At 43.2% G+C, this 16,748-nt stretch overlaps 3 protein-coding genes and 1 long non-coding RNA gene across 5 annotated transcripts; 2 read left to right on the forward strand and 2 right to left on the reverse strand.

Annotated features, from left to right (window-relative positions):
* The first annotated feature begins 18 nt into the window (after positions 1-18).
* LOC147060622 (uncharacterized) lies at positions 19-3,826 on the forward strand. The gene is made up of 2 exons (XR_015063070.1): positions 19-110; positions 1,795-3,826. It is a non-coding gene; the product is annotated as an uncharacterized LOC147060622 (long non-coding RNA).
* Positions 3,804-9,922, reverse strand: nsdhl (NAD(P) dependent 3-beta-hydroxysteroid dehydrogenase NSDHL). The gene is made up of 7 exons (XM_085901776.1): positions 9,778-9,922; positions 9,521-9,682; positions 9,147-9,293; positions 8,929-9,057; positions 6,133-6,275; positions 4,883-4,985; positions 3,804-4,358 (listed from the first exon to the last, which is right to left on the reverse strand). Exons 1-7 carry the CDS (start codon positions 9,796-9,798, stop codon positions 4,026-4,028), a joined length of 1,038 nt encoding a protein of 345 aa, XP_085757902.1. The 5' UTR covers positions 9,799-9,922; the 3' UTR covers positions 3,804-4,025.
* A 495-nt stretch (positions 9,923-10,417) lies between these two features.
* Positions 10,418-12,846, forward strand: cetn2 (centrin, EF-hand protein, 2). 2 transcript variants are annotated; one of them, XM_085901870.1, is made up of 6 exons: positions 10,418-10,502; positions 10,692-10,735; positions 10,813-10,974; positions 11,289-11,417; positions 11,727-11,864; positions 12,340-12,846. In XM_085901870.1, exons 2-6 carry the CDS (start codon positions 10,733-10,735, stop codon positions 12,427-12,429), a joined length of 522 nt encoding a protein of 173 aa, XP_085757996.1. In that variant the 5' UTR covers positions 10,418-10,502; positions 10,692-10,732; the 3' UTR covers positions 12,430-12,846. The 2 variants fall into 2 exon arrangements, with proteins under 2 accessions (XP_085757996.1, XP_085757986.1); XM_085901860.1 differs by lacking the exon at positions 10,418-10,502 and having other exon boundaries at positions 10,516-10,735; positions 12,340-12,845.
* A 229-nt stretch (positions 12,847-13,075) lies between these two features.
* Positions 13,076-16,704, reverse strand: gcna (germ cell nuclear acidic peptidase). The gene is made up of 13 exons (XM_085901731.1): positions 16,544-16,704; positions 16,299-16,396; positions 16,056-16,200; positions 15,892-15,964; positions 15,778-15,830; positions 15,615-15,681; positions 15,447-15,517; positions 14,950-15,360; positions 14,663-14,828; positions 14,441-14,585; positions 14,207-14,342; positions 13,642-13,846; positions 13,076-13,560 (listed from the first exon to the last, which is right to left on the reverse strand). The coding sequence occupies exons 2-13, from the start codon at positions 16,386-16,388 to the stop codon at positions 13,314-13,316; spliced, it is 1,809 nt and encodes a 602-aa protein (XP_085757857.1). The 5' UTR covers positions 16,389-16,396; positions 16,544-16,704; the 3' UTR covers positions 13,076-13,313.
* Positions 16,705-16,748: the final 44 nt, after the last annotated feature.

Below are 16,748 nucleotides of genomic sequence, written 5' to 3' on the forward strand. Positions count from 1 at the left end.
GTATTCACTTTGTTCATTGTGGAGTGAGCAGGCAAATTGCTATCTGAAGAGGGGAAATGCTGATCTGACAACAAGAGTTGATGCATTGGTGACACGGAGCAACATCTCCGGTGGGAATGAGAAATTGCTTTTGTGCTCATTAAAGAGGAAGAAAGCGTTGTAAGGTCAGCAGCAAACGATCACTTGAGACAAGCACTGATATAAAATAGCAAGGTGCTTTGGGTATTACTGTACTTAGGGAAGTAACTAAATACAAATACTTTGTTACTGTATTCCAGTAGAATTTCCAGATCCTTTAATTAGGTATTTAGATTTCTGAGAATTAAAAAAAAAAAGATTATTATAGGTGATAAGTATCGTGGAAAATGTCCTTTGATTTTGTGTGCACATAAGCGGTAATACAAAATGGACCACTGTTTCTACCAACACCCAAAACACAATCATGCTCAGATTTTTTTTCTTCCAGCAAAGAAGGTGTGAATTGATTGCACAACAAGTCCGCAGTCAGACGGTAAAAGAAAGCAAAGTTTCACTCGGGTGACAAGTGTAAATCTATTGTCTTAGTTGGATCTGTCTTTCTTTTTACCCTCAAGCGCCAAACCAGTTTGACAGCCTTGGCTTAGTGACTGCAACTCCAGCAGTCAATCATGATGACGTATAGTTGCTTGAGAAGAACAAAAAAAAAAAAAAAAAAAAAACTGCAGTATCTGGCCGGCCTTGACGTTACCAACGCAACATGGCCAGATGTTTTATTTATTGGATCTGGTGATCATTTCTGTTCCTAACAAGTCAGTCATCATAAAAACAGATAATTATGCAATATTACAGAGTGATTATTAGTATTCCCCAGGTGGCACATTAGGAAAGAGACGTAAAGTGTAACTGCCTTGCACACTCACCATACGCCTAGTCTAGCTAGCTTCTGGCTAGCAGATGTCATTATTTGAGTGGAATGTCAAACTCAACTCACAAATGTGAATATCAGTACACACAGCAAAACTAAAAACTGCATTCGATTAGATCATCTGCATTAGTTCCACAAAGAAAAAATGCAAAACAACAATAACAGCATCACTTAACCATTCCACCACTAACGATTACACGTTTGTAGCTTCACTATTGCACAAACAACATTATGACCCAAGACTCAAATTATTTGTAATAAATTCTGTCGTATTTTCTAAAAAAAAAATAAAAATTAAGTGTCTGTTGATGTTACGGAAATACGGTCGATTTTAGTATGTTTGGGTCCCTGGTACTCTTGAGCTGTATTTTTATTCTAAGAAAACTATGTATTTTTTATTTTTTTAGACAGTCCAAGTGCAATTACTGAATTACAAAATGTTTTATTTCGCAACATAACAAAAAATTACCCCATTTATTTCATTGTAATGAACAGTACACTTTTGCAACAGCTTTCTCTCCTCGGGGAAGAAACTCGCACAAGATATTTGAAGCATAGGTGCAGGAAGTTTTAGCATTAGCGAAAATGGTCCATTAAGGATGAGAAAACTCGGCATTGTAATACCATTCCAAAAAGTGTCAGATGAAATTGAAGGCAGCCTTTAGGGGCCACTTCAGTTCTTTGATGCAAAAACTACAAACATGCCATTTCTCCATGGACTTTTGCTTTGTGCAACACGCGCACTGCAATGCCAAATAGGAAATGGAATTTGGGTGCACATTTGTCATGATAACTGATGGCTTGCATATTATAAGAAAATCCATTAACAATATTGAAGTGCTTTTTTTTTTTTTTTTTTTCATTGGATGACTGTGTGCATATGAAACAAGAGCTACCACTGCCTCCAACTCCAGCCCCACACCAACTTTGCATCTGACTCCAACTTCAGCTCCACCTCTGACTCCAGCTCTACACCATCTCTGCTTCTGACTTCAGCCCCACTTCCGCCTCCAGCTCCGCCTCCAGCTCCACACCAGATCTGCCTCTGACTTCAGCTCCACCTCTGACTCCAGCTTCACATCAGCTCTTCCTCTGACTTCAGCTCCACCTCCGACTTCAGCTCCACACCAGTTTTGCATCTGACTTCAACTTCAGCTCCGCCTCTGACTACAGCTTCTCCTCCGACTCCAGCTCCACATCCAAACCTGACTTCTGCTCCGCCTCCAGCTCCACACCAGCTCTGCATTTGACTCCAACTTCAGCTCTGTCTCTGACTACAGCTTCTCCTCCAACTCCTGCTCCACACCATCTCTGCCTCTGATTCCAGCTCCACACCAGATCTGCCTCTGACTTCAGCTCCGCCTCTGACTTCTGTTCCGCCTCCAACTCCAGCTCCGTCTCCAACGCCTTTTCCATGATGACATTTTTTTTTTTGGTCCCATCGGGATTTGAACTCGAGCCGCTGGGGTGAGAGTCCAGAGCACTATCCACTATACCATGAAGACTTCACTAGTGTTGCAGGGAAGGAATGTACACTATATGGTTTAATGGAGCAGTCTCTGACCACCACCAGCTCTGCCTCTGACTTCAGCTCCACCTCTGACTTCAGCACCACCTCCAGCTCTGCCTCTGACTTCAGCTCCGCCTCCAGCTCTACCTCTGACTTCAGCCCCACTTCCGCCTTCAACTCTGCCTCCAGCTCAAGACCTGCTCTGCCTTCAGCTCCGCCTCCAGCTCCACACCAGTCTCTGACTTCAGCTCCACCTCCAACCCTGACTTCAGCTCCACCTCTGACTCCAGCTCCACACCTGCTCTGCCTCCAATTCCAGCCCCACACCAACTTTGCATCTGACTCCAACTTCAGCTCCACCTCTGACTTCAGCTCTCCCTCTGACTCCAGCTCTACACCATTTCACCTCTGACTTCCGCCCCACACCAATCTCTGACTTCAGCTCCACCTCCAACCCTGACTTCAGCTCCGCCTCTGACTCCAGCTTCACATCAGCTCTTCCTCTGACTTCAGCTCCACCTCCTACTCCAGGTCCACACCGGTTTTGCATCTGACTTCAACTTCAGCTCCGCCTCTGACTACGGCTCCTCCTCCGACTCCAGCTCCACACCAGCTTTGCATCTGACTTCAAATTCAGCTCTGCCTCTGACTTCAGCTCCACCTCTGCCTCTGACTTCTGCCCCACGTCCGCCTTCAACGGATCTCCAGCTCCACACCAGTTTCTGACTTCAGCTCCACCTCTGACTCCAGCTCCAACCCTAGCCCCACACCAGCTTTGCATCTGACTCCAACTTCAGCTCCGCCACTGTCTTCAGCTCCATACCAGTTCTACCTCTGACTCCAGCTATACACCATCTTTGCCTCTGACTTCAGCCCCACTTCTGCCTGCAGCTCCACCTCCAGTTTCTGACTTCAGCTCTACCTCCGATCCTGACTTCAGCTCCACACCAGTTCTGCATCTGACTTCAACTCCACCTCTGACTACAGTTCCTCCAACTCCAGCTCCACACCATCTCTGTCACTGACTTCAGCTCCGCCTCCGATTCCGGCGCCATACCAAATCTGCCTCTGACTTCAGCTCCGCCTCCAGCTCCACACCAGCTCCGCCTCCAACGCCGTTTCCATGATGACATATTTTTTTTGGTCCCACCGGGATTTGAACTCGGGTCACTGGGGTGAGAGTCCAGAGCACTATCCACTATACCATGAAGACTTCACTAGTGTTGCAGGGAAGGAATGTACACTAATAAGATCCAATACATCAAAAACTCATTTTTGGACTGAAGACACACATCATGCTTTTGTTTGGAGAGGTGTCGCATTGCTCTTGCATCCTATAATATATTTTGGCTTGTTTTGCTCCAATAGATTGATTCATAGTCTGTAGACTTTGTGTGATTAAGTGCATTTTATTTATGCTATTGAAATAGAAGTACTTTGCAAATGCTTTTGAATAATTCTCTATGTGTGGATGGGGAGATGCTGACATCTGCTGGAGCAAATATTACAGTACAGTTGAAAAGGCACAAGAAGGCTTGCCACCAGTAGTTTGTAATGATGTCAATTTGGATTCGTCCATTCAGTGCATGTGCCTCAACTGTTATCATCATTTTATGCATTCTGTCTGAGATGAGGATAGCTTTGGACCGTGCGTTCGATCCCCTCCTTTAGGCTAACCGGAGGCTTATAGCCCAAGTCCTTTTTGGCTCGCTCACAGCTGTAGTAGTGATGGGTTCCAGCCAGAGCCACTCTCATTGGCGTGAATGTAGGTTTGAAGGAAATCAGGGGTCGTAGCACCAGAGACAGAAGCCAAAGCAGAAGAGCCAGGCCGTAAACGAGAGTGTAGGGCAAGTGGTAGCGCGGCGCGGCGTAACCCAGGCCGACCAACACATCTGACATGAAGTCCCAAAATCGAACCGGTTCATCATTGGTGATATGATATGGCTGGTGAAAACAAAGCAAAAGATTCATTTTCATTTCAGCAGCCTGACGCACACATGGTAAACAGTAGTGTTTCCCAAACGTTATTTAGTCAAGACATATTTTACATTCGAAAGATCTCTTGACAGATGACCAAACAAAAATAGCACAAATTTTAAATACATTGAAATAATAAAAAATGGTGTCTGTTCCTCTCAAATTTACTTAGTGTTCAATATGGGCCTATTTCATTGAACACAAATACACCCATCAATAATTATGCCACTATGTATATTAGAATAAACCTAAAGTTGTTGATATTTGTAAGCATAAAGAGCAGTATAACAGAGAAATGAATTTTAAATTGAATTGTTTTTAGCAAAATAAAATTGACAGAACTGAATATACTCCTCCCTATGTGAAGACCAAACACACATGATTTGAGGGAACCATTTTTGTGGCTATCAATTGATAATGTTCTAAGGCATACAAGATGATCTATCACAACACATTGTAGTGGGAAACGTTTAAATTTTAATCCCACAGACCTTTCCACATATGGGCGAGTCGGGCCTCAGGTGCTCAGCGGCAAGGATATGTCCGTGTACGACGTTCTCCACAAAGGTAAAATCCACCAGGTTGGTGCCATCCCTGGAAAACACATGAAATCAAATGACAACTCCGCCGTAAATATTTATTTGTCCTTTTTTTTTTTTTTTTTTTAGAAAGCCAAAAGGCTGTTCTGCAGTGATCTTTAGCTGTTGCGCAGTTAAAGTCTCTCCTGCTTGACACGTTGGGTTAACTCAACGGCTAAAACGCTACCTAAACATCATACACTAGAAAATACTACTTCAAGTACGCGGTGTGCCTTGATAATAAAATAAGGATGTGTACCTTTGCAACAGAAAGTCACCCAAAAATTCTTACCCTGTTGCTGTCCCCTTTGCTGCAGTATTATGTATACTCCATAGTCTCCACTTTGCTGCAGCAGTCCATTTACTTGCTGCCCTCAGTCTCTCTTGAATGAAAAGTGTCTCTTCATAGTGGCCAACAGCCAAAACCCGGGAAATAAAAACAGTACGCCCTTGTTGGCCGTCATTAATGTTAGCTACCAGTTATTGTTAGTTATTGATGCCTTCAATGAGACGTGGAATTCATAGTATCTCGCGGTAAGTGGAAAAATCATTGCGGGCCATTTGTGTTTGGTCATGTGGCTGTGTGCCATGCTCTTGTAAACATAGGTGCTGGCTTCTGATTTTAACAACAATATTTTAGCCTTTGCTCCCACAGTCGCTCAAGTCAGAATGCCCGTGGTTGTCATAGTAACAAAAGCCAGATTCTGCAGCAAGATATGAAATAGCAAGTGATCTAATTCTTGAACCTTGACAAAAGCGTGTCAGACAGATGATTCAGCCATTTAGGAACTGTATTAAAATGTGAAAAAAAAATCTGACTCCTTTAAATAATATCTTGTATAGAAGAACAAGCAGTAGCTCAGCTACATTGTGCTTATACTAAATCATGCACGTTTTTGAGAATATTCAAGAATTGTTTTTTTCCCCCAGAAGCCTTGCAACAAGGGGTTGCAGTTCTACACGCATTGCAGACAACCATGCCGCTAATACAGCTATAAAAACGACAGCAAAATAACAAGAAACATTCTACATTACGTGGTGCCATAATGCTACAGTCGTGGTTTCCACCGCAACATTTCACAGATCGACAAATAAATTCATTCAGATCCATATCAAGTATGAATGTTGCCTTGGATGAGAAGTCTGCCTTGACTCAGACTCACCCAATGATGAACTTCATCTTGCCCCTGCGAGCTGTATCAACCAGGATGGGGACCAGCTGCGGGTCCCGAGGTCCAAAGATGCCATGGGGGCGGATGGCAATGGTGAGGAAACCCTTCTTCTTGTCACAAGCCTCCAGTACCAACTTGGACACAAACATGCGAAGAATGATGCATTTGTGTGACAGTGTGGAGGCTGAAGCCAAGTACTGTTTTACTACAATGTTGTCTAGAGCTAGGGTTAGGCTTGGGGTTAGGGTTAGGCTTGAAGTTAGGGTTAGTGCTAGGGTTGCGGTTAGGGTTAAGGTTAGAGCTAGGGTTGCGGTTAGGGTTAAGGTTAGAGCTAGGGTCGGTGATAGGGTTAGGGTTAGAACTAGGATTGGGGATAGGGTTAGAACTAGGGTTAGGTTTAGGGTTAGCGCTAGGGTTGGGGTTAGGTTTGGGGATAGGGTTAGGGCTGGAGTTAGGGCTGGGGTTAGAGCTAGGGTTGGATTTAGCGTTAGGGCTCGGATTAGAGCTAGGATTAGGGTTCGGGTTAGAGCTAGTGTTAGTGCTGGGGTTAGGGTCTAGCCCTAACCCTAACTCCAGCTCTAACCTTAAACCCCTTAGCGATCAGGGAAGTTCCAAGTCGCTTGTGACAAATCTGCAGTCAACTCACCTTACCATAACAGTCGTAACTCGAGACGGAGAGTAAGATAACATGGGAGCAAATTGAAATGTAACACCAACATTTCAAAAGGTGTTGTCGACGACTGATTGGTTGCAACCTTGTCCGATCGGAAAATAAAACTTTACTTAAACTCCGCAGCAAACATGCAACATTCAAAAACAGGAGAATTTGGTTGTCACTTTCAATCTCAAACTATTTATAGTATTCAGGAATAAATAATGACCTCAAATGTAATGTGCATGTTAACAAAAAGGTCAAAACTGCATAAAAGATACATTGACAACACCGCCCTACAGTGTCATTACCGACATTTAATGCTTACCCTAACCCTAGCCCCTAAGCCCAGCCCTAGCCCCAACCCTAGCTCTAACCCTAAACCCAACCTTGACCCTAGCTCTGACCCTAACCCTACGCTATGGAACTCTCGCTTGTGATGAATGGAAGGTGCGTACACTATATGGGTTAGGGCGAGTGTTAGAGCTGGGCTAGAGCTAGGGTTAGGCTTGGGGTTAAGGTTAGGGCTAAGGTTAGGGTGAGTGTTGGGCTAGAGCTAGGGTTAAGGCTTGGGGTTAGGGTTAGAACTAGGGTTGGGGATAGAGATGGGGTTAGGCTTGGGGTTAAGGTTGGGGCTGGGGTTAGGGTTGGGCTTGAGCTAGGGTTAAGGTTAGAGCTAGGGTTAAGCTTGGGGTTAGGGTTAGGCTTGAGGTTAGGGTTAGGGCTAGGGTTGGGGATAGGGGTAGGGCTGGGGTTAGGGTTAGTGCTAGGGTTAAGGCTAGGGGTTAGGGTTAGACTAGGGTTGGGGTTAGGGTTAGACTAGGGTTGGGGATAGGGGTAGGGCTGGGGTTAGGGTTAGTGCTAGGGTTAAGGCTAGGGGTTAGGGTTAGACTAGGGTTGGGGTTAGGGCTAGACTAGGGTTGGGGTTAGGCTTGGGGTTAAGGTTAAGGTTAGGGTTAGGGCGAGTGTTAGGGTTAGGGCGAGTGTTAGGCCTGGGGTTAGGGGTGGGCTAGAAGAGCTAGGGTTAAGGCTTGGGGTTAGGGTTAGGACTAGGGTTGGGGTTAGAGATGGGGTTAGGGTTGGGGCTGGGGTTAGGGTTGGGCTAGAGCTAGGGTTAAGGTTAGGGTTAGAGCTAGGGTTAGGCTTGGGGTTAGAGCTAGGGTTGGGGATAGGGGTAGGGCTGGGGTTAGGGTTAGTGCTAGGGTTGGGGATAGGGGTAGGGCTGGGGTTAGGGTTAGTGCTAGGGGTTAGGGTTAGACTAGGGTTGGGGTTAGGGCTAGGCTAGGGTTGGGGTTGGGGTTAGGGCTAGGCTAGGGTTGGGGTTAGGGCTAGGGTTGGGGTTAAGGTTAGGGCTGGGGTTAGGGCGAGTGTTAGGGCTGGGGTTAGGGTTGGGCTAGAGCTAGGGTTAGGCTTGGGGTTAAGGTTAGGGCTAAGGTTAGGGTGAGGGTTGGGGCGAGGGTTAGGGATGGGGTTAGGGTTGGGCTAGAGCTAGGGTTAAGGTTAGGGTTAGATCTAGGGTTAGGCTTGGGGTTAGGGTTAGGCTTGAGGTTAGTGTTAGAGCTAGGGTTAGGCTTGGGGTTAGGGTTAGGCTTGAGATTAGTGTTTTCTATTGAGGTTGGATGAAATGGGGCAGCAATACATGTGACTAAGAAGGTTAGGGTGTCCGGGGTTAAGTTTCATAGTAGGGAGTCAAACTAAAGTCAGCTAGGGTCCAGGGTTACGGACTTGGGTTAGGGTTTTGAAGTAGAGTTTTAAACTAGAGTTAGGGTTTCATAGTTGGGTTTAAAACTAGGATTAAGGTTTCAAATTAGGGTTAGGGTTTCAAAATAGGCTTTCAAATTAAAGTTAGGGTTAAGAATAGGGGGTTGAGGTTAGGAGTTAGGGCTTAAGTTTCATAGTACAGTTTCAAATTGAAGTCATCTTTTCAAACTAGGGTTAGGGTTTCTAGGTAGGGTTTTAAACTAAGGTTTGAGTTTCATAGTCCCGTTTAAAACTAGGGTTGAGTGTCAAAGTAGGGGTTAGGTTATGGTTTGGGTATTAAGGTTTGCGTTATTGAGTTAGGGTTTCATGGTTGTGTTTCAACCTCAATTCAGCTCTTCAAACAGCAAGTTAAACTAAACATGTCACTCTCCTACCTTTTCTTGCTTGATTTTTGTCTCTGTGTAGTAGTCAATAGGCTTCTTGGCATAGGGTAAATCTTCTTTCCCATTCTTTATGTCAGAGCCCTCAAATACCACACTGGCACTACTCGTCAGCACCAATTTCTGACAACAACAGAAAAAGATGAAACCCTTCATCTGCCATCGCGTCTGAGACATACTATACAAATGACCTCTTATCCCGCTTGTCTCACCTGTACTCCGAGTTCAATGCAAGCCTGAATGACAGTCCTGGTGCCCTGAATGTTGACCCTCTCAAACAATCCCTTGTCATCACTAGCTGGTGATGGAGAGGCACAGTGGAACACCAGAGACACACTTTTCAGTGCTGGCAGCAGAGCCTGTGAGAAATGAAAGAATTTGGGGACGATATCAGTTATTTATATAAGATACTGTAATATTAAATAGGAAATAAATATAGCTATCTAGCTACCTATCTTCATATTGGAGAATAATTTTATCATCTACAAAAAAAAGTTGATGCACTGATATTGATTCAAAGTGACAGTTTGAAGTGTTCTCCTTAAGGCCCCTAGGAATCGGCAGTACAGGAAGATGAAGCCCTCACCTGCAAATCGCAGAGGTCTCCCTGGTGGAAGGCGACGCCGGGTATCTCGAAATTCTGGCGAATGTCAAACACCGACACGGTGTAGCCACGGTCCACCAACTTCTCCACCAGGTGCCTGCCCAGGAAACCTGAGCCCCCGATGACCGCACAGCGCTTACTACTCTGAAAGATACATGGCGTAGTTTCGTCATCGCTTATGCTTCTACAGCAATGGCACAAAACCTTTAGAAAAGAAACAATTGTGGGATAGAACTCACCGGTCGAACACGTGTGGCCATAGTCAGCTCAAAAATTGCAAATGATAGTAGTGTTACAACCACGAGTGAGCGTGTGACGTTTTGTTACTTTTGAACTGGTATCGTGAGTGCTGTTACCTGATTGACTGAATCAGCTGAGTGAGGTCTTATCATTGATTGGGCAGCAATGGGAAGAGGCAGTACATTAGCCAATTAGATATCGCTAACGTAAAAGCCCACCACAAGTTCGTCCAATCAGATACGTCTCCTGTCTCTGCAGCTGAACCGGCCGCCGACAATTGGACGCTTTTCATTGTTCATTTGAATGGAAAAATAGTTTTCATTATTAGTCTCAGTTGTGACTAATAATGAAAACTGTTTCATAAGAACAATAAACGTCAACAAGGGCGGAACACTTGTTTCGTTACTGTATTATATTTCCTAAATGTCTGAGTGTGAGTGATTCGGTGAGAGTAAAAAACGACGGAATAAGTGCAAAAGAAAATCAAAATAATCACATGGGCTAGGTTTTATATTTAAACATATATCATACATGAAAATATGCGATTCAAACATTTTGATTGTTGCAGAGTTTCCGTCCAATCGTGTCACCTCTTTCTATCCCGTGACTATCAACAACCAATCAACTTTCTTTCCGACTGGCGTGTTTGATTATTGTACCACGAAAGCCCGATGTTCACAACTAAAGCTATTTGGGTCTAGTGTACAGTATCCGGACACATACGGTAAGCAAAACAAGCGTCTGAACGACAAACAGCTGCTACACAAACGATTGAGGAATAAAAACATAGCGCTCCGTTTATTTACTTTTTTTGCCACTGTCCTCACGTGACATTGTATATTCGATATTTGTTTGTCTGTCTGTTGATATACAACAAATATATCATTTTTTTCTGCACGGGGATTCTGCGTAGGGATAATAGCGGATTTGCTCAGCCTGATAAAAACATAATTGATGGTGAGTAAAAATGACTCACGCTAAAAATGCATATGACAGTAGACAACCTAATAGCATCTTGTTTGCGTGTCCACTAGGCGTGTGCTAAGAGACCATCCTTGCAGGGACCGGTGCCTCCTCCTCGCAAGAAGACGAGCCCCAAACCTGAGTTGACCGAGGAGCAGAAGCAAGAGATTCGGGAGGCCTTTGAGCTCTTCGATACCGATGGCGCTGGATACATCGAGGTTAAGGAACTCAAGGTGAAGACAACAGCTGCCGAGGGGGTATTGGATGAGAAAAGTCGAAATATAATCAAGTTAGGCAGGAAAGTAAAATCCATTCTTTATTTTCTGTTACTTAATTTCAAATCAGAACTCTCCAATTTTACTTGACATATTGTGCTGTAAGAGCAAGTGTTTATTATTAAAAAAAAAAAAGGTTTTGTGCAAATAGGGCTCCTGTCATTCACATCTGCAGTTGAGTAATTGAAGGCGCCCAGACATTATTTGCAAAATTAGTCTGATGGTATTTATTTACTGAAGTTGCATTTTTCCCTTTCTGTTCCCTGTGCAAGGTCGCCATGAGAGCTCTGGGTTTTGAACCAAAGAAAGAGGAGATTAAAAAGATGATTAGTGAAGTAGACAAGGAGGGCACAGGGAAGATCTCCTTTAGTGATTTCCTCAGTGTCATGACACAGAAGATGGTAAATATATAAACCTCTTGCAGATGCAAATTTCTTAGAATTCTAAGTCTGCTTTGCGACCCCTTGGAATTTACAGGAAAAATTTTAAATCTTTTTTTTTTTTTCTACTGTAGTAGACATACATTATAGCAGTTATGGGTCATATGAATGTTCCAAGAGTGTTTTAGCTCACTTCCACAGAATAATGCAGACATAATTTATATCAAAAGTGTTTATGCATTGGTCAGCATTACATAAGCTAATTCCACAGAGAACATCTCACATTGACATGACAGGCTTTAGTAACAACTGCTCTTCATTTTACTCGAGGCCGAGAAGGATTCCAAAGAGGAGATACTGAAAGCTTTCCGCTTGTTTGACGATGACGAGACCGGTAAGATCTCCTTCAAGAATCTCAAGAGAGTCGCAAAGGAGCTCGGAGAAAACCTCACAGATGAAGAGCTGCAGGTAAGGCAAGGGCTGCAGATAGGGTGGAAAGGTTTCTAGTAAACCTCCATGTGAGGTTAATCTGGGAGATTTTGAAGCACAAATAAACATTTGGTTTTGAAGACCCACGTAAAATAACACAATTAAAAAGAGTGACATCGCAACCAATTTATTTGCAATTCTTCAATGAGGAACATGAATGTTGAATTATTGCTGACCCATTCAAAAATTAACTAAATTCTACTCCCCACAATTTTTTTTTTTTTTACAGAGGACCAACAAGTAGCTTTCTGTTTCAAAAAAGTTGATAAACCCTTCTTGACTTTAGATTCGTAATTGCACTTTTTTGATGAAGGGCGGATCATGTGGCATGGTACTGACAAGACGTTATTTGCAAAACGGGTCTCAATTAGGCAATTATTCAGTTGATACTTGCAAAGGTTACCAATCGATTAGTGCTACACTGATACATGTTCCCATTCTCTGATATATAAAGGAAATGATTGAGGAGGCAGACAGAGATGGTGATGGGGAAGTGAATCAGCAAGAGTTCCTGCGGATTATGAAGAAAACTTGCTTATACTGATGCTAATATTTGTTTTTTCATGAAAAGCTGCCTATAGATTTCATCTTTTCTTAATTGTCTCTTTTAGTATAGTATGGTGTCATACGATTAAAGGTGAATTGTGTTAGATCTTACTAAGATGCTCTTGTTCAGGATGCTGCATACTTTTGTGAAGATTATATAGATTACAAACTCAGTGCCTGCTCTAATTCTTTTGCTTTATATTTTGAGTGTGAAACTAAGTCACATGTTCAAATTCCATGGAAATGCTTACTTGACCACCATTATAGATAGATGATATGAATGCCTTGCTTTGTCTTGTTTTTCTGTGCTCTGTATTTTTCAATGTTTATATATTGTATAGTCCATTTAAAAAAAATAAAAAAAATAATACTATTTATGGTACAGATGTAATAAAGACCTTTAAGCATTGCTGCTGTTTTATTTCTGGTGAACAAATAATTCAGTTCTGAGGATTGTTGTGTGGGTTTTGGTTCAACCACATTACAAAAACATGTTGGGTTAAACCACTAACTACATTTCCCAGAGGTATCAATGAGAAAGTGAATGATGGGCTCCAGTTCATCTGCAACATTAAAAACAAGCGCTATGGAAAATTATTGGATGATAACGATCTGTTACCATTCCAATCGAATGCACCGTGCCATTTGATTTCAAAACAAACAATTCAAACTTTATTTGGAGTCAAAACGCAACAACAAATCTATAAGTAGAATTAGCTGACATCTGTGTGTAAAACATCACAACCTCTTCGATACAAAGCTAAACCAAAACACCAGAGCGGAACACACACACATGCACTGTAAAACGCATAATTGACAACCGATGTGTTGTAAAGTCATTAAAGATATTCATTGTCGTTCCATTGCCGTGTTCCACTTACCTCAGTGGTCTAAATCGTGAATGTCACTAAGTGTATTCTTAGAGGCAAAGTCTACGCTGAGTTTGCGCATTACTTCCCGATGGCTTTGCTCCGCCAGCTCCTGGCGCACACTCTTGTAATTCTCCTTCACAAAGTTGGCGAAAGGCGTAGGAGGACGAGGCTTGAACGGCGTGAGCAGGACGAGTTTGCCCGTGCAAAGTGCACACACAAACTTCTGAGTGTCCAGGGACTTGGAATGACGACCGATCCTACAGACAAGAGCAAGCTTAGATGCACATAAAAAGCTCGTTCCATTTAAAAAAAAAAAAAAAAGGAAGTATGCCACGTACGTATTCTGACATTTGGTACACTGGTACTTGAATTTGAACTTGATGTCGTAGCTGTGGCAGCGAGTCACCATCGGTAGCTCGGGGTGAACCAAGGTGGACTTGCGAGCGTAAGCCTTCCATAAGCTTCCGTGGCCGTCCCTCACGCCGTTGATCAGCCAGGTGGCAGCGTGGCACATTTCGTGGATCAGTGTGTCTCTGAGGCGATCTAGACGGGAGAGATTTTTTTTTTCATCAAAATATTCTTCTACGCGTGACTAACTGAAGAGAGAATGTCACACAAGGTGATTGCGCAAGTGTCATCAGTGATCTTGAGAGGCTTATTAATACTCCAAAGTCTAAGGAAAAGTACACATTTTGGGATTTTCACACGGTCTCAGCTCGGATCCCTCTTTGGCAATTGGGGTGGGTCCTAGACTGGAGATGTAGAATTCGTGTCAAAGTGTGCAAGACAAAAGTGTGCAAGAAGAAGTTCTCGGAAAATGGGCAACTATAGCCCTGACTGAGTTCTCTGCCGTAAGCGATGTTTGACTGATTTATAGATTACATACCTTCGTAAAAGAATTACCTGCAGAATCGCAGACTTTCTCAGATAGTTCGATGCGAGCGTAACGGCTCCCTCCACCTCGTTCTTGACCAGTAATACAGTAGCCTGCTGTTTTGCGCATCTTTTTGTTCCAGGTCACGGACATATCGATGGGGAGCTATAAATGTCAGCCAAGAAAACGAGTCATTCAATAAGCTAAGCTTCATACACATCTATCCATAAGTATGCACATAAAGAGATGACACAATTCAATACCTTCCGGTCAAAGACACTGCAGTTGTACAACTGATACAATTTGCTCGACAGTTCTTCCTTCTTTTGCCTAAAATTGCGGCAGTAGCTAAAGGTAGGATTTGATAGGGACTCCAAGAAGCAACCTGGGGTTTTGCACAAAACTAGTCTGGAGGAAAGACAAACGTGTTAAGAAAGCAACTGCTATATGGCTAAGGTCGAGAAAACACTCAATAGAAGATGCACCTGCTGACGGGACCATGTCGGGGTTCCGTCTGACTCACTTTCGGCTTTAGGGTGCTGCTTTTCCCAGGGGTCTTTACGTCCGGATTTTTTTCACCTAATGAGGTGGCCCTGGGTTTCGCTGGCCCCTTTACGACTGGAAGCGACACAGGAGGGCCCCGACTGGATTCTGAATTTGAGAACAAACAGGAGACAGGTTTTAAACCAAAATGAATGCATCAAATCTAGTAATAGATGCAAGTGAAAGATCTTATGGAATGAGAGGGCCCAAAAAATATTTTTTGTTGCACCAGTGTTGGTCTTGGAGGTAGAGTCAGTGACTATGTTCTTCTTTTTAAGCCTCTCCAGTAAGGATGTAAACTCCTCTTCAGAACCAGAAGAGTCGTCCAGCTTGAGAGGAGCTGAAAGCGTACGCTTAGGAGAAAGCCAAGATGTCGCAGGATGGTGGAATGGCCGAGGAACGGTGAATGGGGAGATGGGGGGCAAAAGCGGTGATGGCGGGCTGTCCTTTTGGTCACAAATCACTGGGTTGTCTTCATTAGGTTTTGGCTTTGTGTGGCGAGTCTTCCAAGTGCTCTTGATGACAATGTTCTTATCCTCATCCCCACTATCACTGATGAACAAAGGAGAGGCAAACTGAGATGGTTGCAGTGGTCTCCTGGATGATTTGTGTGTGGCTGGAGTATTGGTCTTCTTATGCCCTGGGTGAAAAAATCAAAAGGGGAACATACTAGTAACTAAACTGTTGTTTTAAAATTAAAGTCAGCGCTGATTTGATCTATAATACCTTTAGAGGATGATTTGGTCTGAATGAAGTCATCATCTGATAAGTTATCATCCACAATAAAATGTTTAAGGCTTTTGGATAAAAACAGATTAAAAAAAGCTTTTTAAAACACACTTTCAGTGACAGGAATACAGTAATGCAAATTTGGATGACGATTAAAATAGTCACCTGTCCTCACTTTCACTTTCTGATACTTTCCTGGGCTTGGTAGCGGGAGTTTTCACACGGTGCAGGACTTAAGAATGACACAGGAAGATTAATATTATGGTTGCATAATTGCCTTGACAATTACAGGGCTTGTTTTATACTCAAAAACTATTTTAAAACTCACATTTTTCAAAATCGCCGCTATCATCATCCGAGCTCACTGCAAGAACACTGGAACTGTAAACGGATAACGTTAGAAATTGTTTCCAAGGTCAACTGACGAAATACGATATCCTACCTTTCTATCTTTGCAACACTGCATGGTTTCTTTGGCTTAGTTTTCGTTCTTGGAGTCTTCCAGCTCACAAGAACTAAGGAGTGAAAAAAGAGGATTGTCCATGGAACTGGTGCAACCAACATTGAACTGGCTCAAATTCAATTCCAAGGTTGCATGTCACTCACAATGGTCAAATTCGTCGTCACTGGAGTCAATCGAAATGGCGTTTTTGTATGAGCTGGCCCTGAAATGCTGGTTTTCTTTATCTTCGTCCTCAGGCGACACTGATCGGTCAGCAAAATGACCCCCACTTGTGGCACCATGACGTTGCTTCTCAATTGCATGGATCAGTTACAAGAGGAAGGAGAAATGAAAACATATTAGGAGACATCCATGAAGGCAATATCATTTGAAAACAAACTGCAAACCTTCGTTTGTGCTATGTCTCGTCCATCGAACCCGGTCCAGCCCATCTTTTTGGAAACGCGTTCAAATAACTTGCGAGTATCATCGTTCATAGTTTCCTCTATAAAACAGCAAGAAACAAGTTAGTCGCTTCTCTTGTTAGCATTCAAGATATTTTGCTGTATTTTGGCAAAGTAGCGCTACTGAATTTGCTATTTTTGTAAGATTCTTTTGAACATTATCAGAACTTAAACTTCGAAAAAAGTACCTTTTTGCTGACAATCAAATGTTCTTTGGTGGGTTTAAAAGGACACCAGCTCGGCGACTGGAAATTCGAATCTGGTGGACTGTTGCGTCATACGTTATGGACCAATGAGAGCACGCTTGTGGCGTAAAGACCCAATCACAAAAATGTAGGCAATGGTTACGTCACAATGCCGGGTCCGATTCTTGTAGATAAGCATAGTACCTAC

This window comes from Syngnathus leptorhynchus, chromosome 2 (genome assembly GCF_054491065.1).
Source record: "Syngnathus leptorhynchus isolate UIUO chromosome 2, UIUO_Slep, whole genome shotgun sequence".
Classification (NCBI taxonomy): Eukaryota; Metazoa; Chordata; class Actinopteri; order Syngnathiformes; family Syngnathidae; genus Syngnathus; species Syngnathus leptorhynchus.